This window comes from Syngnathoides biaculeatus, chromosome 2 (assembly GCF_019802595.1).
Source record: "Syngnathoides biaculeatus isolate LvHL_M chromosome 2, ASM1980259v1, whole genome shotgun sequence".
In the NCBI taxonomy this organism is placed as follows: Eukaryota; Metazoa; Chordata; class Actinopteri; order Syngnathiformes; family Syngnathidae; genus Syngnathoides; species Syngnathoides biaculeatus.
Window position 1 is genome coordinate 14,386,987 of NC_084641.1, and position 27,241 is coordinate 14,414,227.

General features: G+C 40.6%; 2 protein-coding genes across 6 annotated transcripts in view; one reads left to right on the plus strand and one right to left on the minus strand.

Annotated features, from left to right (window-relative positions):
* The first annotated feature begins 3,530 nt into the window (after positions 1–3,530).
* Positions 3,531–5,166, plus strand: her3 (hairy-related 3). Its single transcript, XM_061809379.1, has 4 exons — positions 3,531–3,584; positions 3,691–3,786; positions 4,594–4,679; positions 4,779–5,166. Exons 1-4 carry the CDS (start codon positions 3,531–3,533, stop codon positions 5,164–5,166), a joined length of 624 nt encoding a protein of 207 aa, XP_061665363.1.
* Positions 5,167–6,867: 1,701 nt separating this feature from the next.
* The window catches only part of LOC133508803 (probable G-protein coupled receptor 153), a 55,104-nt gene continuing 34,730 nt past the window's right edge, over positions 6,868–27,241 (minus strand). For all 5 annotated transcript variants that reach the window (XM_061835244.1, XM_061835270.1, XM_061835262.1 and 2 more), the window contains 3 exons: positions 22,781–22,970; positions 20,703–20,887; positions 6,868–10,606 (listed from right to left, as the gene is read on the minus strand). In XM_061835244.1, coding sequence (XP_061691228.1) covers positions 9,812–10,606; positions 20,703–20,887; positions 22,781–22,970 — 1,170 coding nt within the window. In that variant the 3' untranslated portion in view covers positions 6,868–9,811. The remainder of the gene's footprint in view (positions 10,607–20,702; positions 20,888–22,780; positions 22,971–27,241) is intronic.

The window sequence follows — 27,241 nt, forward strand, 5'->3', positions numbered from 1 at the left end:
TCACTAATTGTTGCTAACAAGTCCTCCAATTATTACAGCAGCTTTTGTCGTCTGTACGGCTGCATGACAAAGCGCCCCAAAGGGTTAATGAATGACCCCAGGCTCCAAAGAGTGCTGCGTCCTTTTTATAAACATAGCCTGCACTTAACTTGTCGTTTTCGTGGCACTTGGATTGGCGCTTCTCGTGGCGCCATTCTCATGGATGGATGATGACATGGGGACTTTGAAGTCGTGATGCCGGAAAACACTTTGAAAGCGTGGCCTCCGTCCTTTCCCCGTCCCAGAACCTTCTTTGCTCCGCTCAAGGAGGAGAGGCGACACTAATTGTGAATTATAGCGAGTAATAAGCGAGGCAGCGGCTCCTGTATGACTGCGGGGAACAAGACAGAACCCGACACGGTGTCGTGTCCAAAGCGAGCGTGAAAACTCGAACTAATGTGACGTGCAAAGAGGACAAAAGGCGCCGCTGAGCTGCCTGCAGCGCAGCACCTTTGCCAGATTTCATAGCGATTACGCAGATCACCATTCCATTAAATTGGTGTCCTGCAATTATTCGGTGGATTTTACGCAATTAGCGTTTTATTGTAATGTGTTTTTTTTTTTTACTCGACGTACGACACGCGCCGTCTGAGTAGCAGTGACGTGAACGTGACAATTTCGTCACCCGAATGTGACAGGCGGGCATGCAGTTTCGGAGTTGTGACGCAATAAAAACGGAACACCTCAGCATTTTAATCTGATAACAAGATAATGTTTATTCCAGACAAATAATTAGAAAACTGTTATACTTAAACATGAAATAAACATTTTGGGGCGGGGACATTTTGTGGGAAGTCGTATCGCCTTTTCCAAAGAATATAGTATTTCAGTTGTGTTGATAAAGTGTTAAAGTGCTTAAATATTGTAACGCATCTGTCGCGAATAAAAAAAACCGCGAATATATTTTGCTTTGTTTAACAAGTAGGTATATTTGGCCGAAGATATCTTAAAGGAAATGCCTAAAGAAAAGGAAGTGTTTCAACTTTCCCTACCCCATATAGGCTAATCAATGTTAAATGTTACTTTTGAAACACTCGTACGTCATTGTTCTGTTATAAATATAAATATATATATATATATATATATATATATATATATATATATATAATATATATATATATATATATATATATATATATATATATATATGAGGAAACAATTAAACATCATACAGCATGCGAATAAAATAATACTATACAATATACTTCACAAATCTGACACGAGGACACCTGGCCTGACATCTTTTTTTTTGACAGAAAACTCACATAACGCCGATAGTGGGCCAGGTTTTAAATGAAAAGGACTAAAGGACAATATGCAATTCTCCTAAATAATATGCAAAAAAAAATTACAGTGTATAAAATGAATTCGCGTTGCTGAAATGACAACTTTTATGGACTGGTTTCTGGAGGTGTTGTGTACAGACGTCAGGAACGGAGTCAGAAAATGTGGTTCACATCGGAGAACCAGGCATTCGTTGATGGGGAGAAGAAAGAACAATGGATGCGGCACTTGAAAGCCCCCCCCCCCCCGCCCCAAATAGCCTCTTCCTTCTTCTTTGGCCTCAGATTGAATACAAATGTGCCCTCCTATTGGCAGGGGTCTCTGTCATTTTTTTTACACAGCTGCAAAGTCTGCAACTCCAGTATTCGCTGACAGGTCGCGTGACCCTCATCAAGCTCCTTAACAGTCCCCCCCCCCCCCCCCCCCAATCGGAGGAAAGATGGTGCTGTGTCCAAAAGCTTCCCGGATCACTCATTTATAAGTTTCAAATGCTCCTTTTTACGTTCGCAAAAGATGCGCGCCGGGCCACAGTGAAGCCTACTTTCCCAAGCCAAGAAAGGAGAGCTTCCTTTCAGGGAGCAGTGTGGAGAATTGCTTGGCGGGGGACCGGGGACAAGGAGCCGCCCACAATTCTCCTCGGTGCCCTCTAACCCAAGTACACCCCTCCGACCCACCCCCACTCCACTCCTCCAGCCAGCCTGGCGTTGAGACAAAATGTCATAACGCTCAATAGCCGAGGAATTGCTAAATTTGCTTCCTCTAAGTTCACTTGCTCCTGCGATATTTTTCTATACCAACTATTTGGTGTGCATCCATAAATATTACACACCCCACCGAGCGTCTCAAGGTTCGTTTTGTGTAATGCAAGCGGGTGATTGGAAGTGTAACACTGGACCACCATAAAATCCGATGTGTAGCGATGCATCGAAAATGACCACGGTGCTGCCTTCGACTCGCTGGCATGACCCCCCCCCCCCAAACTAAATTAAAAAGTCAATGAAGGACCGAGTGGAAGCAAAAGGTGGCAAGTCATCTTTCAATTTGGGTTTGAACGCTTCTCTTCATGCAGCAAGATCCTTCTGTTCGTTTGCAATACTGCTCATTCATTCGCTAAACATTTTATTTCGAACTACTTCCACCCAATTCCATACTAAGTTTCTTTCGACTTGTCCCAGTTGGGGTCCCCACAGCGTGACATCTCAGATGAACGCTCATATTTGTTTGGCACAGTTTTTACGCTGGATGCCCTTCCTGACCCAACCCCTCTTGGGGAGTAGAGGCCCCGTGAGATACGAACTCACGACCCCTGGTTTACCAAACCAATGCTCTAACCACAGAGCTATTACCCCCCCCCTCCAATTCCATACACACAAATAAATAAATAAATAAATAGACGTGAAATTAAAAAATACTCATATCTTATACTGGAAAAAAATACCGGAAATAGGAAGACGTTGAAACCTCTTTAAATCCTAACCCACCTCACAACGAGTCACCGCTGATGTCCATAAACAAGTGCATTCCAATATACAAGCAAAGTTTTTACAGATGCCAATAAAGATTCATATCCAACATATAAACACGCATATTAATGTGAACGCTCCTCCACATGTCCATTAGTTCATAGTGACAATTGTACCGAATATTGCCATATACTAATGAACACATTTTTGTGCATTCTTTTAAACTGGTTAAATGTGAATATAATTCTATATATTATATATTTTTTCTTTTTAATATTTCTTTTTGTTGCATGCATGCTTGTGTATCTGGAACGTTTTAAAGTTATGATGAGGCTGCAAATTGTAATTCCTTTCGCCCTTCCCCAAATAGATTTGAAATATTATCTGGAAATTTGTTTTCAGGGGTTTCTAATCATGTGTTTACGTCACGATTTCTACATTTTCCAAGTCTGTACAGTCAGTAAGAAACTGGAATAGATGCCATTTCAGTATTTGCTGTGGCTTATTCTATTTGTTAAGTACGACCAGCAATTGAGCTTCTGTGTGTTGGGGCGTTCTTGATTGTGGTTGTCAAAGGCCAACAAGCGCTTGGCCTTGCGTTTTGGGGTGTACCTTGGGGCGGTCTCTGCATTGAGATGCAAAGTGGGCGTGTCAATATAAATCAGGGCGCGGTCAACTTTCTCATTCGTGCTGCCGGGGAGGTAATAGGTTCACTTCAAGGAAAACAGGATGGAAAAAAAAAGAATGGAGGGGACTGCAAATTGCGTGAACAAGTCCGACACAATCCCTGCAAATAAGGTACGTCTGAAGAAGAAGAATAAAAAAAAAAACCGCTGTAAACGTACTGTAATACAAAAGATTGAATTAATTGAAACGGGTTAATAGTTTTATCTCAATTGTCCAGGTATCCAAGCCACTGATGGAGAAGAAACGAAGGGCTCGTATAAACAAGTGTTTGGACCAGTTGAAATGTCTTCTGGAGAGTCACTACAGCAGCAGTGTAAGCAGAGAGCAAATCACTCAGCGCTAATTTAGCATACGAATAAAATATACATTCCAAAAGGTCAATAAACACTCAAATCGGAATTTAACAAACCAATTTGGGAATATGTAAGTTTATTTATTGATTAGGTAGCTCTTCAGATAAAATGATCACCTTTTGTCAGGCGTCCCGAAACAATAAGGCTACATATTTGAATAATTTTATTTTAAAATACTTTATGCTTCAATCAAATATGTGATTGACGATATAATACATCTCAATTTTTTTTTCACATTGCCTACAGATGGGAAAAATGTCATATATGCAAAACTCGGCAACTGCATGCCAAGTTGTAGGCCACAATATAATTTTCCATCCATCCATTATCTTTGCCCCTTATCCTCACAAGGGTTGGGAGAGGGCTGGAGCCTATCCCAGCTGTCAATGGGCAGAACACGCTGAACTGGTTGCCAGCCAATCGTAGGGCACATGGAGAAAGACAACAGTCGTACTCATAATCACACCTAGGGGGAATTTCGGAAGTCCAATTAATGTAGCATGTTTTTGGGATGTGGGAGGAAACCAGAGTGCCCGGAGAAAACCCACGAAAGCACTGGGAGAACATGTAAACTCCCGCTGGGACGGTATTTGAACCGCCGTCCTCAGAACTGTGAGGCCAACGCTCTCACCAGTTATTCCACTGTACCTGTAATTTCAAACACACAAAATAGAAAACTAAGTAACATTACAGAAGATAAAGCCAACCAAAACACATGTGCTGGCAAGTGCGTTTATCATCAAGAGTTTCATTTATTTTGCTCGCAGATTCGGAAGCGCAAACTGGAAAAGGCTGACATCTTGGAGCTGACCGTGAGACATTTGAAGTATCTTAAGAAATCTCAGGCCTGTAAGTCAGCGGATGCAGCATCACGAAAAGAAATGCCAACATTTCACTGTGTTCTGTCGAACCGCATTGAGTCATTATCCTTGTTTGCAGTTCCTCCCGTAAGCGGGGAGCTCTCGGACTACCAGAAAGGCTTCCACAGCTGCCTGGCCAACTTCAACCGCTACTTACTGACGGATGACAAAGTGGCCGAACGAGAACGCATCAAGTTGGCCTTGCCCCGAGGCAAACTGGCGGACATCTTCAGGACCCCGGACAGCGGCGCAGAAATGGCCAGCAGAGGAGAGGACGACCAGGCGACCCCGCGGAGGATCCACGACGCTTCTCACTTTCGCCAGCGCGGTCAAAGCGAGACCAGGTGGCGGAGGGCCACGCAGCAAGTGGCCACAGCGCGCGGCCTGGTCGCTGGGTCCACGATAGACGCTCAAAGGAAACCTCAGTCCAAAAGTCTTGAAGTGGGAAGCCCCCGGCACATCATGTGGAGACCTTGGTAGAGGCGCTGAAAACGTTAAGGTTTTCCGAGAAACCTTTGTGATATTGTTATTGTGATACACACGTACCTTCTATTTTCAGAATAAAAGTGAAGAATCGTTTGATACTTCTGTAGGATCAATAGGGCATCCGCGCTGTTGGTATTTCTATGTTCAGTAAATATATCTTTAAATTGTGCATTGACAGACACGAGAAGATAAAAGTGCCTGTCACAATGTTATTTTAAATTATCTCAAAAATTAGACAAATACAGCATAGGAAAATTGGAACAAATCCCCAAAATAAACACAACGTGAGACAAAGTAATGCATTTAGTTGTATAACAAATTCCATTTTTTCAAGTTTATCTAAAATGTGTTGGTTTTTTTTTTTTTTTTTTTTTGGTCAGCGCTCATTCTACCATGCATCTATTTGTAATTAATATTATGAAAGACAGTATTGTGTCATCTGACAGTATTGTTTGATTTGTTTCTGTCTCCTATACAGTACAATACCTCCTATCATTTAGATTTGACGTTTTTTAGTAAACATTTGAACGAAATCCCAGTGAAAATTTTTACTTATATTAATACACTAAACCATTAAATGTATTAAAGTAATCCCTGAAGAAAGTGTGTGTGTGGGGGGGAGGTCGAGGGCAGGGGGGCTGGAAATACACACTGCACTTAATCAGATCTGTAAAATACTTGGAATTACAAAACAACATTGTGGAGTATGCGTGGTAAATACATTTAAAGAAACAAAACTGCAGCGAGGAAAGTCGCATATGCCCACTTGTCTTTCACAGCGGTGGCCCACACAAAAGGGGGATGCTTCAATCTATTCCTGTTTTGAAATCTAACTCTGTTCTGACACCCTCTATAAAAACCGTACCCCTTTTGAAAACCTCAATTTAAACCCCAATTTGAAATCCCAACCCCGTTTTGAAGCACTATTTTGAAACCCAGCTCCTCATTTGAAGACCTAATTTGAAATGCTTAACACATTTTGACACTAAAATTTTCAACCCTAACGGCGTTTCGACACCCTAATTTTAAATGTGCAACGCAGTTGTGAAACCGTGCTTTAAAACTTGAACTCCATTTTGTAACACTAAGTTGAAACCTTAACCAAATTTTGAAACCCTAATTTAAAAGGTTAATGAAGACCTTTGAAAGTCTAACCCAGTTTTGCAAGCTTCGTTTGAAGCTCTAATTAAAACACAGAGCCCATTTTTCCAAACTGCAATTTGAAACCCTAACCCTATTATCAAACTCAGTTTGAATCCCAACCCCATTACGGTTCGGGTTTGTCTCAGGGTACATTTCAAACCACAGACGGTGAAATGGTGAAGTGCTCTTTTTGGGGGGGGCATTTTGTTATTTTCTTCACACTGATGTCATCCTTCTCGTCTGTGAATTGATTTAAATCTTACGCCTTTAAGTCTTTCGGTCTGGTTACTATGTTGACTTGCATAATCGAACCGTGTCAGGTGCTGCGCGATCATTTGGAACAATGTCATGATTTTTTTTGACAGGATGATAGGATGTGGATGATAATGTACATCAATGGAATTTTCTGAGCCAATCAGAATTGAGCATTTGCAAGCCCATTGTATAAGTCTTTGTGCTTTCATAGCAGCAAAGCAAGTAACAAACCACACTTGGATAATCTTTTGATTTTATTCAATCACATCCTTTTCCAAACAAAGTCGTCATCTAAGAACTCATAATTAAATATCAGTCATTGACTCACAGATCTTTGAATATGTTACTAAATTATATATTCAGATGGTGTATACAATAAAAAGTCAAAATTCTACAAAAGGGTAGTGTCGTGGTGACGTTTCAATGACAAACGTGCAGTAGTATATAAGTGACAATTAACAAAAGACTGGAGAAGATAACTCATAAGCGAAGCAGGGGATGGAAAATAATGTACAATATTGGATGCTGGTTTCACATAATCATTTAACGCTTGGTATCCATCTAGGTTTGGATACAGTTTTCTCTTTTTACGTTTTTTTTTTTTTTTTGTCATCGATTCCAAGACTTGAGGACTCTAAAACGTTGAAACGAAGCCATATTTAGTCAGTCTTCTAGTTTCATTTCACTATGCTCTGTTTTATTAGCCCACATCTTTCACATGGAAATAAATTATGGGTACTCTATAATTCCTTGCTTTGAAATCCAATGGGGACCCGACCTGGTTTGAAAGTTGGTTTTGCCTTTGTCATTAGCAATTTAGCTTTAATGTCAATACGTCCAAAATCCATAGAAAAGCTTGGGACTACCACTCTCGTTTGTTTCGTGTCATACAGTTTGGGAACAACACATTGTACATCATTATCAAAGTAACTATGGAGACTGTATTATGTCCTGACTCGTGATTAGGAAAGGACCAGTCTGAAAAGTAAAGCAGCACCTTTAGTGCAGAAAAAAAAGATCCAGATTTTACAGCCTTTCAATGTGCTGCCTATCAAGAGCATTTTCGAAGTACCAACATCACAGCAAATAAAGAAAAATGTGAATATCATCACAAATCATGTCCCCGCTGAATATTCTGTAATGTGAAAGGTGAAGCGCCAACTTTTCACAATCAAGCATGAGTAAATATGTGAACGTGCAAGTTAACCCTCCTGTTATGTTGTTTAAATGTTTAAAACTATAGAGTTATTTTTTAAATATAAACAAATGGGATTAAAAATATGGTGCCATTTCGATGTTGTTGGTTTCAAATACTATACACTCAGTTGCATTACATTTTGAAGTACATTCCTCACATGAGAGATTCCTAACCAGGATGCCTCGTACATGAGAAAACATCAATGGTGTCATAGCAAATGATCAAATTTCACTTCATCAATATGTCTTTGTTAATCAATCCATGTGACCGACATACTGAATAGTGAAAGGCAGAACCATTAAATGCTCTTCCATTGGACCCCAGAATGTACAAAAACACCCATGTATCAACCAACCGTACTGCAAAATATGTCATGGCTTGATGTGAGTAAATTAGTTTGTGTTGAAAAAATCAGGTCCAGATTTCACACAGAGGCGGCGACTAAAGTAAGATCGTCATTATTTCATGATCCATATTTAATGTTTGGTGGTCTGCTGTGAGATTTCTCCACTGTAAACATGATGCCTCGGCTCAAAGAAGGTAAAGAGAATATTGCCTTTTGTTACTTAAAACTAACACACAATTTTAATTGGATGATCACATGGCAGAGGTGTCAAAACCAAGGCCCGTGGGCCCCTTCATATACTTTTTGTGGTCTGCTTAATCACGCCACCTTTTTTCTCTGCCGTTTGTTCAAAAGTAGCTATTATTCATCATACAAATAATTAAACAGACGGGGAAGTTGTGTGATGGGGAGAGGATTTGGGTCCATACACACAATTAATTGGCTAATGGACAAGAGCTCAAAGTGTCTCGCACCCTTGCCACGTAACTTGTCTATAAACAAATACACTGCGGCTCAGCTTCACAGACATCATGTGGGCTGGGGGGGGCAACATGCTTTTGGTAGAACCTAAACGCGGAAACTGATGTGAAATGACACCACGCAAATATGAATATGAGTGCAGCAAACAACAAGAAATGTCTGAAACAGAATAAAAATTGAACATTCTCTTCAGATGGAGACAAAGCAATCGCAAATGCCCTGTTAGTGTTTTTTTTTTTTATTTTTTTATAGCATTAAAATTCTCTCTGGACAAAATATTCAAGTTACACTTCTCTTCATCTTCACTTCTTAAAAACAAGGCCTAAAACTACTAATGTTAGGGATTGGAAATATTAAAGACATGAAGGTTCAATGTCCTTAAATGTGTTTTTGTTGACACAAAACACAGAGTTGGTTTTGCCTTTTGCTCCCTTGCTGCACCAAATGCGAAACTAACTGTGAACTTAAACCCAACTCTGATTTTTGGCATACAGTTACTCTTCCACCCTACCTGCAATTATATATCATACCCATAAGGGGAAAATGTAACGATGATGTGGCCCACAAAATGAAAACACCCCGGCCTATTCAGAAAGAGCTTGTAATGGCAAAATGACAAGCCAATGTGCACTTGTATTTTTATTGAACGATATGCTTCGATATAGACGATAAGAGGTACATACTTATTATATACTGAAAGATGCTGTTAGAAACTGCCTATAGAATATATACTGTAAGGCCATCTCTTTGAAAGTATATTGAGATGAGCACATCATTATTTCATTTATTTATTTGTACTATTTATTTATTATTTATACTTTTTGTGGCATTTAAGCTTGTGGTGTGCCATGAGATGTTTCCAAAGTAAAATGCATGCATTGGCTCAACAAAGGTCAAGAAATATTCGGGTATGTACTGCTTGTAGTCAATATTGAAACATGTTCATTAAAAAAAAAAATAGTGCACAGTGACTTTGTGGACATAATGCTGAATATTATGTAAAAGTCACTGATTTAATAGGAGCAAGAAAACTATTTATATGTTATTTTTTAATTGTCTCATTTTGGCTGAACTTGCATGTGGCAGGTCACGTTGGCCAGAGAAAAAATCATAACAGGAGGGTTAAACAATGGATGCACAAATTCAAGAGAAGGCAGGTAATACTTAGTCCATGATGAAACTCTTAAGTATCACAATGCTGGGAAATAGTTGTTGTTTTAGGAAGCGGAGCCAACAGAATCCGAGTGAAAGGTAATATATCCCAAAGAGGATGCAGACGAAGTGCTTACAAAATTGTTTGTGTTTGCTTTCCTCTCCCCCTGGCTCATCTGCTTGTATTGGGCCCAGTCGGCTGCTGCGCCCGCCCTGGACCTGCAAGCAGCTGGGGGAGTCCATGGGGTGACCCCTGCAGGCGAGCCCACCTCCCGACCCCCTTTCCTGGAGCTCTCATGACCGCTGCTCCTGTCGGGTGAGCTCCTCGCACAGCTTTTGTGTTCTGAGAAGCGCCTGAGCGCCTGAGGCTCGTGTTCAAAGTCTGTGAGCGCAAAATGAGGCAGGATGACGCCGTGATGCTCGTCCACCCCAGGAAGGAGAGCGACGGTGCAAGACGCCCGCCGCGGGCTCTTCCTGGGGCTCGGCAACGGCGTCTCGTCGATAAAGTTGATGACTTCGTCGCGGCTGAAGCAGCGCGGGTCATCGTCACGGTAGTCGAGGGCACCGCACGCCACGCGCGGCAATTGCTTGAGGGATTGCGCGTCCTCAGAGCGCCGCCGCTTGCGATGGAGCTGCGGCTGGTGATGGTGATGGTGGTGACGATGATAATGATGGCGGCTCTCCTCGTGGTAGGAGACCAGGCTGTTCCTGCGCCTCTCGCGGCGCGGCAAGGTGGAGCTGTAACGCCCACTCACTATCATGTCTTCGCTGGAGCCCCACCAGTGAAGGTAGGAGGGGGGGATCCGGTCGCTGGTCCACATGTCGGTTTCGTCGTGGGAGTATCTTCTTGTAGGGGGCACCTGGACGCAAAACATTTAGAAAAAGACAAACAAAAACAAGCAGCCCCTCTCGTGAGTGCTGCGTGGTCTGTCCATGTTGAGACACAACAAAAAGGGACATTCGCTATAGCAAGACGTTGGAGCATTTATTGTACATCTTGCAGAGCCAACTTCAATCCTCAACTCCAACCTTAAATCAAGCGTTACAATTCAGCGCACTCGTAGTAATGGTAGAATGTTTTGCTAGTAACCATTTTTTTCCATGATTACAGTGCCACTTTTTACCTAAAAGCATGACCTTAAGTTGCATATCAAGAATCTCAAGCTGAAGGTCCATGTACAAATCCAATTCCAATGAAGTTGGGACATTGTCTAAAACAAATTAAAACAGAATTCAATGATTTGATCATGTTCAGCCTCTATTTAACTGAATACACTACAAAGAGAAGATATTCAATGTTCAAACTGATAAACTTGACTGTTTTAAGCAAATAATCATTAACTTGGAATTTTATGGCTGCAACACATTTCAAAAAAGCCGGGACAGGTGACAAAAAAGAGAGAAAACGTTCAATGCTCATCAAACACCTGTTAGGAACATCCCATCCCATAGGTGAATAGGCTAATTGGCAACAGGTGGGTGCCATGATTGGGTATAAAATGGCCTTCATTCACAAGCAAAGATTGGGTGAGATTCACCTCTTTGTGAAAAGGTTTGTGAGAAAACAGTCGAACAGTTTAAGGGCAATGTTCCTCAATGTACAATTGCAAGGAATTTAGGGGTTTAATCATCTATAGTCCATAATATTTAAAAGGTTAAGAGTATGTGAAGAAATTACTGCATGTAAGTGGCAAAGCCAAAAAATAACATTGAATGCCGGGGACCTTTGATTCCTCAGACGACACTGCATCAAAAACTGACAATGTGTAGAGGATGTCAGTACAAGGTATCAAGAACACTTCAGAAAATCAATGTCACTGTCTGGAAGTGCAACTTAAAACTCTACTATACAAATCAAAAGTATACAATAAAAAGTCAAAGTTCTACAAAAGGGGAGTGTCATGTGGTGACGTTTCAATGACAAACGTGCAGTAGTATATAGTGACAATTAACAAAAGACTGGAGAAGATAACTCATAAGCAAAGCAGGGGATGGAAAATAATGTAGAATATTGGATGCTGGTTTCACATAATCATTTAACGCTTGGTATCCATCTAGGATAGGTGTCAACAACACTTAGACGCTGCAGGCTTCTCTGGGCCCACCTCATCTAAGATGGACTGACGCAAAGTGGAAAAGGATCCTGTGCCCAACGAGTCCACATTTCAAATTGTTTTTGGAAATTGTGGACATCGTGTCCTCTGGGCCAAAGAGGAAAAGAACCGTCCAGACTATTATGAACGCAAGGTTCAAAAGCCAGCGTCTGTGATGGTGTGGGACTGTGGTAGTGCCAATGGCATGGGTAACACATCTGTGAAGGAACCATTACTGTTGAAGGTACATACAGGTTTTGCAGAAACATACGCTGCCATCCAAGCACCATCTTTTTCAAGGACACCCCTGCTTATTTCAACTAGACAATGCCAAACCACATTTTTCAAGTGTTACAACAGCGTGGTTTCAGAGTAAAGATTCCAGGTACTGGAATGGCCTACCTGCACTTCAGACCTGTCTACCACCGAAAATATGTGGTGCATTATCAAGCGCCAAACACAACAATGGAGACCCCAGACTGTTGAAAAGCTGAAGATGTACATCAAGCAAAAATGGGAAAGAATTTCACCTACGAAGTGTCAAGAATTTGTGTCCTCAGTTCCCAAATATTTAGTGAATGTTGTTAAAAGAAAAGGTGATGTAACACAGTGGTAAACATGCCAATGTCTCAGTTTTTGTGGAACATATTGCAGCCATAAACATATTAGCTAATGATTATTTGCTAAAAACAAAAATTTTCAGTTTGAACATGAAATATCTTGTCTTTTCAGTGTCTTTAAAAAAATATAGGTTGAACATAATTGGAAAATCATTGTATTCTGTTTATATTTATTTTTAACACAACATCCCAGTTTCATTGGAATTGGGTTTGTACTAGTTTGTACTTTGTCCTCACTTGGAAGACAAGTCTTCCTATTCATAGAACTAGGCCCCACTAATGGAAGGACAGCGTCTTATTTGTAAAGTTTTTTTCACCACGCATGCCCTTTTTGGACTACGAGTACAATCTTGAACTGGATAATCAAGGATATTTAATAGATGCATTTATAGCTTTATAAACATTTAAGCATTTATTTGATTTTCTTGACATTAAGCTTGTACTGGTATACTCTTTGTCCTCCTTTGTCAACCAGTGCAGTTTTCCCTTGTCCAAATAGTTGTCCAACATTAAAATGTTGCTACTAGTGTGCAGAAAAGTCATACAGTTGTAGTAATAAAACTATTCTAGTAAGACAAGTGTATTGAATTATTTTACAAGTCCGGTGACGTGCATACTAGTCTACAAACCTTAATGTATATACCAAGGATATGAAATAAATGCTCAAACGGCTTTCTATATGTTGTGGTACTGCGTGTGGTTGCGTCATAACCTGTAACACCACTTGTATTATTCATAATACATAGTACGCACCAGGTTCAATGTCACTGACATAACTCTTAACATTATCTCAACACCAACCAGAATAAACAACGCAAAAAAAGGGTTTAGATTTGTGATTTATTTTCACTACTCGCAAAAAATTAGGGGTATTTGTCAATTGAGTGCTATTTAAGGATGAGCCTAAAACGTACTGTAACCTTTCCAGATAACTTCCATTTGACATACTTTAAACGATTAAACGCATGTCCAGCTGTTGAATGTTTCAGTACTTTTGTACAACTAGCAGATGAACAGCGAAATTCATAATACATGTTTTATATATAAATCTACCAAAACATGTTTTTATGTATTAGATATTGAAACAGTCTTTTTTGTGATTATGTGCACATTTTGACATGGAGAGACCAAACAAAATGACACCTAATAACTGATGCGCAGTATTCCAACATGATGTTCTCAAAGAGAAGTGCTCACTGAGGCAGGACGGTCATACTCATTTTTGTCTCAGGTTGCATTGTCGTTATGATTTCCCTTTAGAACAGTGAAAGCATAGAAATGTTTAATCACTAAATCACATTATTTCCCTGACACAACAAAATGAGAGATCAGTAGTTTTGAAATCATAAGACAAGGATAACAGTTTGCTCAAGTATTGTTTAAGTTACTGTAGAAAAAGGGTTTGGTAATGGTAGAATCCAATAATTCAATAGTATTGTAATGTAAATCTGGAATTTGGGTACAGATTCTACCCAAAATCCCAGAAGTTGACGAACGTGATTTTCTATCGCATGCCACATAAAATGATGTGGTGGGCTACATTTGGCCCCTGAGCCTTGAGTTTGACACCTATGGCTTGGCATGTCATCAGCAGGTTCCAAAAGAGAGACTGGAAGACTGACAGAAAGGTATCGGGGTAGATAGCCTTGGAGGAGGTTTTCACTGGTCAAACATGTGTTTTGACTGTGTTGTGTTTTGTGTTGTGAAAATCCAATTAAGTGCACCCAAAAGCTCAATAGCCCTATTTATTTATGTATTTATTTTCCATGTGAGTAGAGTGTGATGCACTGAACATTTTCGCTGAGTTGATGGATAATGCTGTGTTGGTATTTTGACCACTAAAACTTTAACTGTATGTATATTACCTCCCAGTTGTGTGAGGATTACACATACAGTACAATAAATACGAAAAAAACAACAATTTCATGTAAATTAAACACAGAGCAGCCGCCCACAATTGGATGAACGGTTACAAAATTTAGCAGCGATTCCCAACCACTGCAGCGTGCATTAGCGTACCGTGAAAGATCATCAGGTGTGCATTGGGAATCGATCCGGTTTGTCGTACATCATCAATCCATGCATTCATCCATCCAGTTCCTGTACCGCTTCTCCTGACTAGTGGCGAGCATATATCATCTATTTATTACAAATAATGTATCTTTATCTATGACAGCGATGTACTGTAGAGTGAGAGGCTGAACAACTATATGCTCTTCCAATGGATGGACGCAGGTGCAATAAGCCTGTTGTTTTTGTCAACAAAAGGACAGTAGCTTTGTTTAACAGGCCCACATTTTACATTATGTAAATTTATAAATTCACTGAGATGAGCACACACACACACGCGCACACACACGCAGACACACACACAAACACACACAGTGGGTGCAGAAAATATTCACACACTGTTCAATCTGTCATTGTTTTTTATATTGCAGCCATTTGCTAAGATCATTTAAATTAATTTTTGGCACATTAATGTACACACTGCTCCCCATATTGACAGAAAAGAAAGAATTGTTGCAGTTTTTGCAGATTTATTAAAAAAGAAAAACTGAAATATCCGACAGCCATGAGTATTCAAATCATTTATTCAATATTTAGTGGAAGCACCCTTCTGAGCTAATACAGCCCTGAATCTTTTTGGGAATGATGCAACATGTTGTTCACATCTGGATCCGGGGTACGGGGGTGTCCTCTTCCATTCCTCATTGCAGATCCTCTCCAGTTCTGTCAGCTTGGATGATGAACATTAGTGGACAGCCATTATCAGGTCTCCCCATAGATGCTCTATTGGGTTGAAGTCAGGGCTGTGGCAGCACGATTCAAGAACTGTCACAGAGTTGTTCTGAAGCTACGGCTTTGTTTTTACAGCTCTTTCGAGTCATTGCCTTGTTGGAAGGTGAACCTACGGCCCAATCTGAGGTCCTGAGTACTCTGGAGAAGGTTTTCAATCAGGATATTGCTGTACTTGGCCGTGACTCATCTTTCTTTGGATTACAACCAGTCGTCCTTTGCCTGCAAAAGAAAAACACCGCGACAGGATGAAGCTGCCACAACTGTGTTTCACTGCTGGGAATCTACTGGACAGGCGATGAGCAGACCATAGTTTTCTCAACATATGTCACTTAGAATGAGGGCTGGCAACTTTTATCTTGGTCTTACCAGACCAATGAATGTCATTCCACACCATCTTGGAGTTCCTTTGGGTGTTTTTTTTTTGTTTGTTTTTTTTAAACCAAACTCCACATGGACTTTCATGTGTCTTGCAGTGCGGAGAGGCTTTTACTGGTCCACTCTGCTATAAAACCCAGACTGGCAGAAGCCTGAAGTGATGGTTGACTGTCGAGAACGTTCTCCCATCTCTTGACAGCATCTCTAGAACTAAGGCCCAGTAATCTTTAGATTCTTCTTTTCATCTCTCACCAAGGCTCTTCTCCCCCGATTGCTCAGTTTCGGTGGACGACCAACTCTGGGTAGGGTTCTGGTCTTCCCAAACATCTTCCATTTAACATTCATGGAGGCCACTGCGCTCTTGGGAACTTCAAGTGCAACATATATATATCTTTAACGTTGGCCAGAATTGCCACAATTCTGTCTCTGAGCTCTTCAGGCAGTTCCTTGGAGCCCATGATTTTCATTTGCTCTGAGATGCACGATTTGCTGTATGTAATCTTGTCCAATCTGTATAATTAAACACATCTGGACTTCAATATAGGAGTACAACCATCTTTAGAATGATCAGAAGAAACGGACAGCACCAGAGTCACAGCAAAGGGTTTCAATACTTACGGCTTTGTAATTTTTTTATTTAATAAATCGGCAAAAATGCAAACAATTCCATTCCAATTGTAACATTTTTTCCCTTTCAATATGAGGTTCTGTGTGTACACTGGGGGGATCAACTTAAATGATTTTAACAAATGGCTGCAACTTAACAAAGAGTGAAAAATGTAAGGAGGGGCGGAAAACTTTCTGTACCGACTGTACGTGTGTGTATGCAGAAAGCCCGCAACCCGAGTGAGGATAAGCAGTACAGAAAATTCCCATTATGTATTTTCTAAGATACTCACATTCCATTGTGCCCTGACAACTTATGCAAGAGAAGGAAGGCGTTTGTCAAGCTGACGTCATATTCGCAGGGCTCATGTCAGCCCGCACTCTTGTGGTGGCTTTTTGATAGAATTCAGAGGGGAAAAGTGAGACAGCAGACGATACAGTAGCGGTGTGAAGGACTCCACAGCAGAGGGCAGCACAAGCATGAGGAGTGGCATGAAATGCAGGACACGTGGGCAAGGATGGATATGCCCCAAATAAAAACAAAGAAAATAAATACAATAAAAGTCTGGGGCTTTATTGTACCATCAAGAGATTAATATAAGTTTAAAGTTTCAGAAAAGGAAAGTGAATATGCTATTCAACTACCTAATGGTGTCTTGCCAAAGTTGTGGAGCTACGCTTTTATTTATCTATCATAGAGACTTTGATTTATTATTACAGTGAGCGTTTTACACACAAACAATGGGTGAAGTATGGATGAAGTGATGGCTACTGTATACATCTCTGTTTCATACAAAGAAGATGTCAATTTATTCTGATATCTAATGACGAAATGACGCACGTCAAAGTACATTGCTGGGACTGCAGACTGGAACCGAAGCCCCTGTCAAGTTCAGTTGACAAAGACGGCACAGCGTTGAGGTGGATTTGTAAAAAGAACAAAACAAAAACAGAAAAGAAAAAAAGAGCAACTTTTCGCTCAAGTTGCATCGTCAACGGGCTTCCGGGCCAACCTCAGCAAGTGATTTCATCAGTTAGTGTGATCAACAGATCTTATTCAAGCAATTAAAATGTAATATAAAAGGAAAAAAATCACAAGATTGCCTCAATAATTTCTTACAGGATTAAATAAAATGATCAGGGAATGGTGAGTTGCCCGAGAAAGCTGCATGCCAACAAGCCTCACTCGGCATCATCTGAAAAGAAAGGATCGTTTTTGTCTTGATATGCCCACACTGTTGATTTGAAATAAAACAATCAAGAGATGACATGAATATGGGAAGTTTCTATCATGAATGATAGACATTTTAGACACAACATGACCATTTGAACATTTTACCTATCGGAATCATTTATAGTCAATAACTTCTTGTTTGCAGATTTCAGCCTCCATCGGCATGTTCAACAGATTTTCATTGTTGTGACTATAATGTTACAAAATTCCAGTTGGAAGAAGTCAATTAATAGATGTGATCTGATGTTTTTTCAGCACAGTACAGTTGTCCTCAAGCTTTTTTTGCACCACAGACCAGTTTCATGTAAATAATTATTTCAGTGGACTTGCATAGAAACAAAAACAAATGACCGTTAAGATAATTGTCATTGTTGTAATTAGTAGGAATTGTGTTTATGTTGTTCATCAACGAACCGGTCGATCTCATTTTGTAGCTCCTAGGAAGAACCTACAGTGAAGAAAATAAGTATTTGAACACCGTGCTACATTGCAAGTTCTCCCACTTAAAAATCATGGAGGGATCTGAAATTTTCATCATAGGTGCATGTCCAGTGTCAGAGACATAATCTAAAAAGAAAAACCTATCAATCACAATGTGTGATTTTTTTAATGATTTATTTGTGTAATACAGCTACAAATCAATATTTGAACACCTGAGAAAACCAATGTTAATATTTGGTACAGTAGCCTTTGTTTGCAATTACAGAAGTCAAACGTTTTGTGTAGTTGACCACCAAGTTAGCGCACTCTGCAGGAGGGATTTTGGCCCACTCCTCCACACAGATCTTCTCTAGATCAGACAGGTTTCTGAGCTGTTGCTGAGAAACACGGAGTTTCAGCTCCCTCCAAAGATTCATCCTCTCCTTAATACAGTGCAGTCGTCCTGTCCCATGTGTACAAAAACCCCCCCAAAGCGTGATGCTACCGCCCCAATGCTTCACAATAGGGATGGTGTTGTTGGGATGGAACTCATCGTTCGTCTTCCTCCAAACACGGTTAGTGGAATTATGACCAAAAAATTCCATTTTGGTCTCATCTGACCACAAATTTTTCTCCCATGACTCCTCTGTATCATCCAAATGGTCATCGGAAAACTTAAGACGGGCCTTGACATGTGCTGGTTTAAGCAGGGGAACCTTCCGTGCCATGCGTGATTTAAAACCGTCACTTCTTAGTGTATTACTAGCAGTCACCTTGGAAAGGGTGGTTCCAGCTCTTTTCAGGTCAATGACCAAGTCCTGTCGTGTAGTCCTGTGTTGATTCCTCGCCTTTCTAAGGCTCATTGAGACCCCACGAGGTGATATTTTGCATGGGGCTCCACTCCGATTGAGATTGATATTGACCTTCATGCTTAGGTTCTTCCATTTTTATAATGATTACTCCAACAGTGGACCTTTTTTCACCAAGCTGCTGGGCAATTTCACTCTAGCCCTATCCAGCCGTGTGGAGTTGTACAATTTCGTCTCTGGTGTCTTTGGACAGCTCTTTGGTCTTGGCCATGTTATAAGTTTGAATCTTACTGATTGTATGGGGTGGACAGGTGTATGCAGTTAATGACCTCACACAAGTGGATCTGATTCAGGATAATACATGGAGTGGAGGTGGACTTTTAAAGGCGGACTAACAGGTCTTTGAGGGTTAGAATTCTAGCTGATAGGTGTTCAAATACTTATTTGCACCTGTATCACCCAAATAAATCATTAAAAAAATCATACACTATGATTTATGATTTTTTCTTTTTAGATTATCTGTCTCACAGTGGATATGCACCTATGATGAAAAATTCAGACCCCTCCATGATTTCTAGGTGGGAGAACTTACAATATAGCAGGGTGTTCAAATACTTATTTTCTTCACTATACCATAAGACGACACCGGGCTAAAAAATATCACCCGGCCATTTCTCGGTCTCACTGCTTCTATTTCACTTGTGTTTTTATTGGACTTGATGATCTCATTTTTGGTGAAATATTGCCACAAGTTAGTGGTATCCATCCAGCTGTCGAGTTAGCACACAGTTGTTGCCCATGCGTTACTGGTTACGACATTTCGGCGGCAAAAATGAAGCTTCACTTCCTGCCTCTGCGCTTATTACTTGCCACCAGTCCCGAGGTACTGCGAAGGTACTGCGAGGTACTGTACTGTGAAGATTTTAAGACTGGTGGTAAAAAGAACAGTCAAACCTAGTGAGGCTAAGTCCTGTCCTCCTCAACAAGCATCTTATTTTTGAGACTATGTCGCCTTGCTGGTCAGACATCTTGCAGTTCTACAGAGTGTTACTGTCTAGTCAAAAGTCCTCTGTAAGTTGGCCAATTAGAAGTCGAGATGGAAAAACAATGCATTCGCAAAGACCCCTCTTCAAATCTTCAAACTCGATGTGGAGTAGTAGTATACTCGTCGACAAGTCAACTCATCTAATCAAGCTCTAATGTGGTATTCTCTGGTTCCATTCCTTCTCCATACTTTTCTCTTCCCATCGTAATGACAAATTTGAACTTGGTTTGATCTGTCTGAAGAACACGAGAGGCTTTAAAAAAAAAAAGTTTTCTGGCAGCCTAAACTGGTTGTTCTGTCAAGAAACATCACCAGTAGCTGCACGTAGTTGAAACCTTGCGCATTTAAATTCATGACAGTGTCTGTAGATGAAAGTTTCTGATGATACTGCTTCAAAATATATTCTTGACTTCAGTTCATGTTTGGAAGAGTCATCTTCTCGAGTAGTAATTCAGTCCAACTGATTTATTGCCGTTATTATTTATTGACATCTCCTGGGACTCCAGCTGCCAACTCAGTTACTCATAATTTTCTTTTTGGGATTCCTTTAGTGTTAATAACTGTACTTAACTTCCATTACGGTAGTTTTGTGACACCTTTTTGAAAAGCTGAAAGTCTATTCTTCAATCTCATCTTGATTGTTTTATTTTAAATCAATTGTCCTGGGGCATTAAGGGGAAAAAAACCATTGTCCAAAACCCCCTGCATCTTCTTTAACTGCATTTACAGTACGTCTTTACATTGTGTTGATGGGAGCGCCAGCCAGAATAGATTTCGGAATCAGCTAAAAAGCAAATAGACATACAAACATAGACAAAAATATCACATGGCATATCTGATAGCATCACAATGTCTGTTAAAGGCCCACAATGCCATTTGACCATGCACATTAGCAATGTAGTGTCATGTGATCAAGTAAAAAGAAATGAAGAAAATCAATAAAAGAATATACCTGCAAATACTGCATTTTATCTTCCTGCTGTTCCCTCACTGGATACCCTTGCGGGATCCCACTTTCTAAGGTTGAGAACTCATACTTGGCATTACGGTCTACGGTCACGATTTCAGGCGCTGAGCTATAGTCATATGGTCTGTCATATATTAAGTCGACATGAATTCCTCCATCTTGGCTGTTTTCTACAAAGTGCAGAAAAGCACGAGCGTCAGGGTTAGATAGCAACGGACTCACAAGACAGACAGACAGACACACGAATAGACAATAGAGAAGTTCAATTGCTTTCTGATTTGGTTTGCCTTTGCGTTTTATGTTGTCCTGCGAGACGATCTTTAAATCGGAATCCGTTCAATTGAAATGTTTTTTTTAATTCAGAAACCAACAATATGTGTTAACAGTATGTGAACTAATATCCCTCCGTGGTCCCAATTTGAGAATTCGAGGAAATTTAGGATGTGTTGAGCTTGGCTGTAAAATGCTGCATTTGAGGAAAACTGTGCCAAAGGGATGAAACACAGCAGCTTTTTTTTCTTGCACAGGCAGGTGGGCATGCAAGTCAGCAGCTTAGTAAAAAATTTAAAAAAAATCATAAAATAAAGTAAATTAAACAGGAAACAGTCCTTATACATACAACTGTGATGAGTTATACATGGCAAGCCCTCTGAAAAAAGAAAGCAGAGAACTGGAGGTGTTATTATCATACAAAATATTGGTGACCCGGGGTTGGCGGCGTTAAATGACTCCTAACTGCACAACATGCACTGCTCATGGAAGACACCAGGGGGCTCAACATGTTTGAAAAGTGACAGGGATGAGGATGAGAATTAGGAGAGGGGTGGGGGGTGGGAGGGGGTGGGGTTATGTGTGGTCCAGAAATGAAAAACAAAAAATATTGATATGCATAGTTGATGACATTTCCATCCATATCTGACTGCCTTTTTATTATTATCATATGACCTTGTATCATCGCCCCAATTCTGTGATAGTGTCTGTCCAACTATGAAAAAATATATAGAATAAACTCCTATATATCTATTATATATATTCAATGATCTATTCACAAAAACCAAAATCATGGGGCATTTTATTTTTTGTGACTTGAGGGTAATATGACGATGTTAATGGCATAAAAATGCTTTTCTGCTTCGTAGTTTTTCAGTCATCCCAAATAAATAGAACCCATTTATTTTATCGTCCTGTTATTGTGGGCCAAGATAGTCCATCTTAGACGCAATGGAGTGAATAAAATGCTTTGGGGTAAATATGACCTTTGTATAGCAATCACTGACTTTTTTTTTTTTTTTTTTTTTCTGACATGCTACTTTATGTGCATCATGGTGAAGAAGAGCCCTTCATAGCAGTGCATACGGTACTGGTACATTCTGACCACAGATGCATAGCAAACAAACAACCGTAGGTTGCAAGATCATATTTGATTTCATGGACAGAGGCCATTAAATATTTTATTACTGCAAATCCTTTTCGACATTTACAATGTATTCTCAGCCATAAAATATGAGGTGATTTGATAGGCTTCTCACACATTTATGCATCTTCTCTCACCCTACTTAGTCACGGGGAGTTCATCTACAGTACATTTGGCATTGAATTTAATATCTGTCTGCCAGTAGTGTCTTGATTTTGCGATTCATGCCGTGTTTTGGGTCTGTGCACAAAAGGGTGATGGCTGAGAGTTAATGTTAACGTTAGCTTGCTATTTTCTTTTCTACAATACTAATACCACCATCATCAAATCACAGAAGAAAAGCAGAATTCTACTGATTATCAAACATGAAAATAAACTTACTAAGAAAAAATATTAGCAAAATTAAAACAATGGCTGCTATAAACAGTAAAACTAAAATATCATCCACGGCTGTGTTTGAAAAAAAAAAAAAAAACATTGAAAATCAGTTTCAGCGACCTACAATTGAGACATTGGGCATTGTCCTGGATTTGGACCTTTGAAAAACATGAATCATCCATCACATTGATGTCTTTGGGTCATGGGAAGGGAGTGAAAAGGGAGGCTGGGGTGGTGGGTGTAAAGGACAACTGACTGTGGGGGGGCTTACCCTCGTCCACCTCGTCATTGGACATGATGGCCACGCACTTGTCCCACACCATGCGGATATCCGCCCGATAGCGGTCGCAGGCCCACAGGAACATGGGCAGCAAGATAGACTGCACAATGGAGCACCAAAGCACACACAGAACCATCCAGTTGTACGAGCGTTCGAACTTCAGACTGGCAAAGCTCACCACCTGTTAAGAACAAGACAACAACAAACGCATAGCTTGACTACATGACTGTTGGACTGCATTAAAAATGCATCCTTTCTATTCAAAATATTAATATACAGTACCTGCATTAATTCAGCCACAATCAAAGTAATCAATCCCTGAAAGATACTGATCAATCTCTTGCGACTTATGTTATAATTTATTCTCCACCATCTTCAGATGCTCAAATAGACAACAGGAAACAATTATTTACATCTTCATCATCATATATCATCATATATAAGGACTCAGGCGGCATGGTGTCACAACTGGTTAGAGCATTGGCCTCACAGTTCTGAGAACTGGGGTTCAAATCCCAGCCAGAAAAAACGAAGACAGACACATAAAAAGTATGATGACATTCTGAGTGAGACCTCAAATTCCTGTCCATGTACAAACCACTTGAACCGGACTGTTTGAACAAGAAGTACATAAATGAACACAAGGGTAATACGTACTGTATATGCTAAAGGAATCTAAATTATAGCGATGGACATATTTTGTCAAACAATTAATGACTTTGGCAGTTTCTTGGGCCGTCTGTGTATAGCTGGCATGGTGGCAAGTCCAGGTATACACATGCTGACCCAACAAAAACAGAAATAAGAGGTAGGGGACCACAAATAATAGGACATCATTTGTATTGCAATAACCACATTCAAAAAGCAAAGTACACGCTTTCTCCTGTACGTACAATATTTTGCATGCATGACTTCAACGATGGCGGCCCGGTGGATCAGCTGGAAAGCGTTGGCCTCAGTGTTCTGAGGTCCCGGTTTCGATCCCAGACCCGCCTCTATGGAGTTTGCATGGTCTTCCCGGGCACTCCGGTTTCCTCCCACATCCCATAAACAAGCAACATTAATTGGACACAGTAAATTGCCCCTAAGTGTGAATGTTGTCTGTCTCCAAGTGCCCTGCGATTGGCTGGCAACCAGTTCAGGGTGGACCCCGCCTCCTGCCCGTTTACAGCTGGGATAGGCTCCAGTACTCCCTGCGACCCTTGTGAGAATAAGCGGCTCAGAAAAATGGATGGATGGACTTCAAGAGATGAATGTACTGTACCAGCAAATACTAAAAGCTTTGCAAAGGCAGCGTATAAATTCTAATCACGGACTGCATGGCAACACAGTAGTTAGTGATTAGCTCATCTGCCTCACAATTCAGAGGTTCAGTGTATGAATCCAGACTAGGTTCTTGCTGTGTGGAGTTTGCATGTGCTCGCTATGCCTGGGTGGGTTTTCCGTGGGTACTCCAGTTTCCTCCCACATCCCAAAAACATCTGTGGTTGGTTGAGTGAAGACTCTAAACTGCCTATAGTTGTGAATGTGAGCATGAATGGTTGTTTGTCCCCTGCAGTTGGCTGGCAACTAGGTATACCCTACCGCTCGCCTGAAGATAGCTGGGTAAAGATCCAGCACGCACGCGACCCTAGTGAGGATAACCGCTACAGAAACTGGATTCATGGCTATATGTGGTTTTACCTGTAATTTAGCAGGATAAATTGGATATAATACATCCATCCATCCATCCATCCATCCATTTTCTTCACCGCTTATCCTCACAAGGGTCACGAGAGTGCTGGAGCCTATCCCAGCTCTCAACGGACATCGTGTGTCCACTCTTTATTATCATATTTCAATTCTTGCAAAAACATACCTGTATGAGGTTGTCCCATTAAAAATATAAGTATTTATGGATGTTACAAATATAAAATTCGATTATGTTACCACCAGGAACGTGTTGGGCAGTGAGCGAATCGCAAACCACGTGCGGTAGTTGCGTGTTTGTGCTTCCCATGCATTTAAATAGCTCATTATATTTGGTCAGGAGAGGGCTTTTGTTATTTCTGTCACTAAATATAGCCTTCAATCACAATGACCTGCTCTGGTTACACACTTAACAATATAAACATTCATACACAGTGAATATTAATAAATACCAAACCGGGAATATTTCTGAATGTGAAAGAGCAGCTATGGCGCCCCATCACTTTGCTTTGAATAGCTGTGCTACAATAATGGAGCGTGTTCATTGTCTAACTTTATATATTCTTATTCTATTTTTTTGTATATTCACGAAGGTCCAAATCCGCAATGCATGTTCTGCCCCTTGCCTGCGTGAGCTTTGACCAGGTACTCAGGTTTCCTCTCATATTCCCCAAAACCTACCTGTTAGGTTAATTTTGTGACACTAAATTGCACGCACGCGTGAATTTGAGTGTGAATGGTTGTATGTTTATATGTGCCCTGTGATTGGCTAGCAACCAGTACAGGATGGTACCTCCTACTCCTTGCCTAAAGATAGTTAAAGGGATATTCCGGTGGTTTGGAATAACATTCTATCCTATAGGTCGTGTCATATGTACTGTACCTTGACAATGTGATATTAATCCTCTCTCATTTAATGGTTTTCGAGAAGATTTTTATCGGCAATACGAATTTTCATGGGCGCCGCCATTTTGGCAGGGCCGCTCGAGTGCTCCGGCGGCCAGTCTCTCGCCAGAGCTTGCTCGTCAGACTCCGTGTCATTCCCCGCCGAAGAACCATCCGAATATTCAACATTATTTACAGCCAAGGCTTCAAATCTGTATGAACGTATTCCTCCGTCTTCCCCAATCAACCGGTACTGCTATTTCTTCATCCATTAAGGATAAATCTGAGAAATCAGCAAAATGGCTGCACACAGGACAACGTAACTGAGGTAATACAGGAATCAGGTCATGGTATACACAGAGATGTCTTTTCCTTAACTGTATACAGTAACAATCGCCCATTTCACAAACAGATGGCTCAAATATTCTCCAAATACAGGATTACTGGTTTAGCCTTTTGTATCAGATGCACTGTAAGTAGTCTTAAGCGCGCTGCACGCTCAAGTTCTGCCTGGAAACACAATGAATTGATTTGACTCGAAAAACGAAGAAGGCCCCGGGGCTGGAATTTGCAAGCCAGATGGTGACGGGCTCGAAAAAAGGCCTTGTTCCTTGTTCCCAGGAAATTGTGGATTGTGACACTCTTTTTACTAAGAGGGAAGATGGCCCATGCACAACTCATAAACTTTTGCTCCCTTTCAGGGATCCAAATATTTGTGTTTTAACTTCATGGAAAAATATGCATAGCATCCACAAGCACAGAGCCTGGCTTACATTCAGATGTGGACAAGGAGGATCATTTAGGCTCATGTAAATAATAAAGCATCATAGCACGGATCCACAGCACTATTAATGTGTTACGTCAAATGATTACCTCAGTAGTCCTGTTGAATGTGTTTCCAAGCAAACCTCAAAAACTACACAATGAGTAATGAAGAGATGATGAAATAGAAAATGGAAATTTCAACACCGAATCAAATATTATATATCTACTCTCCACTGTTTGGTCTGACGCAGCTTCTCTGAAGTCAGTTTTGGTGGGTACACACTCCAAGGGTAAAATGCTGTAGGGCAAAGTGAAGTCAAAATGTGCCCCTCCACCGAAGAGACAACTCATTCTAAGCTTACTTCAAAGGAAACAGATCATCAAGTCATATTTGCTGTCAGTTGTTTGACTGAATGGAAAGCAAGACAGAAACCAGGAACACGGACACAATCTACTGTGCTGATTGTTAGTAAAATTGCTTTTATGACTATGACTGTAGGGCTGCCAACCTATAGAAATTCACTTTCAGAACAAATTGTCTGAAATTCCATATTTTAAAAATCTAGTCAAGAACACTACAATGGGTAAGTTATTGCAGTATATTATGTGATGGGGGAAAAACAAAATCTGCATACTGTTCGATTGCACAACAAGCATTACTCTATAATAGGAATAGTTAAAGTACGGTTTCAACATTTGTTATTTGAATGTATTTGTTGCATCAACCTTGTAATGGCAGATGCTATTTCTCCATTTCCTTCGTGATAGCCATACTTGGCACAAGTGTACCTCATTCACTGCCATGGAAGAGATCATTATTGGCTTATGCTGCATTGAAACCGGACACAATTTGGACCTTAACCTGGCGTTTAGCGCCGTTAGCTGTGGCTCATAGGTAGCTGGGGCGGCGCCAAGCATTCCTCATTGTACCAGAAGAGTGTAGAGTTGAGAGGTTGGGCCACTTTTCAGTGTGGACACTCGTGTTGGAAATCTCTGGCATGCAGTCGATTCGATACGCATTTACGATTCGATTCAAAAAGGATATCTTTAAGGGTGGAACGATATGGTTTGATTCAGTAAGGAACCGATTCTGATTCGAAATGATTTGACCTT

What these genes read in the sequence shown, in the direction of transcription:
- her3 (XM_061809379.1), top strand. Translation starts at nt 3,531, where the DNA reads ATGGAGGGGACTGCAAATTGCGTGAACAAGTCCGACACAATCCCTGCA. An exon ending in AGAGTCACTACAGCAGCAGT is followed by an intron (nt 3,787 to 4,593) that starts GTAAGCAGAGAG and finishes TTTTGCTCGCAG; the next exon opens with ATTCGGAAGCGCAAACTGGA. An exon ending in AAGAAATCTCAGGCCTGTAA is followed by an intron (nt 4,680 to 4,778) that starts GTCAGCGGATGC and finishes TCCTCCCGTAAG; the next exon opens with CGGGGAGCTCTCGGACTACC.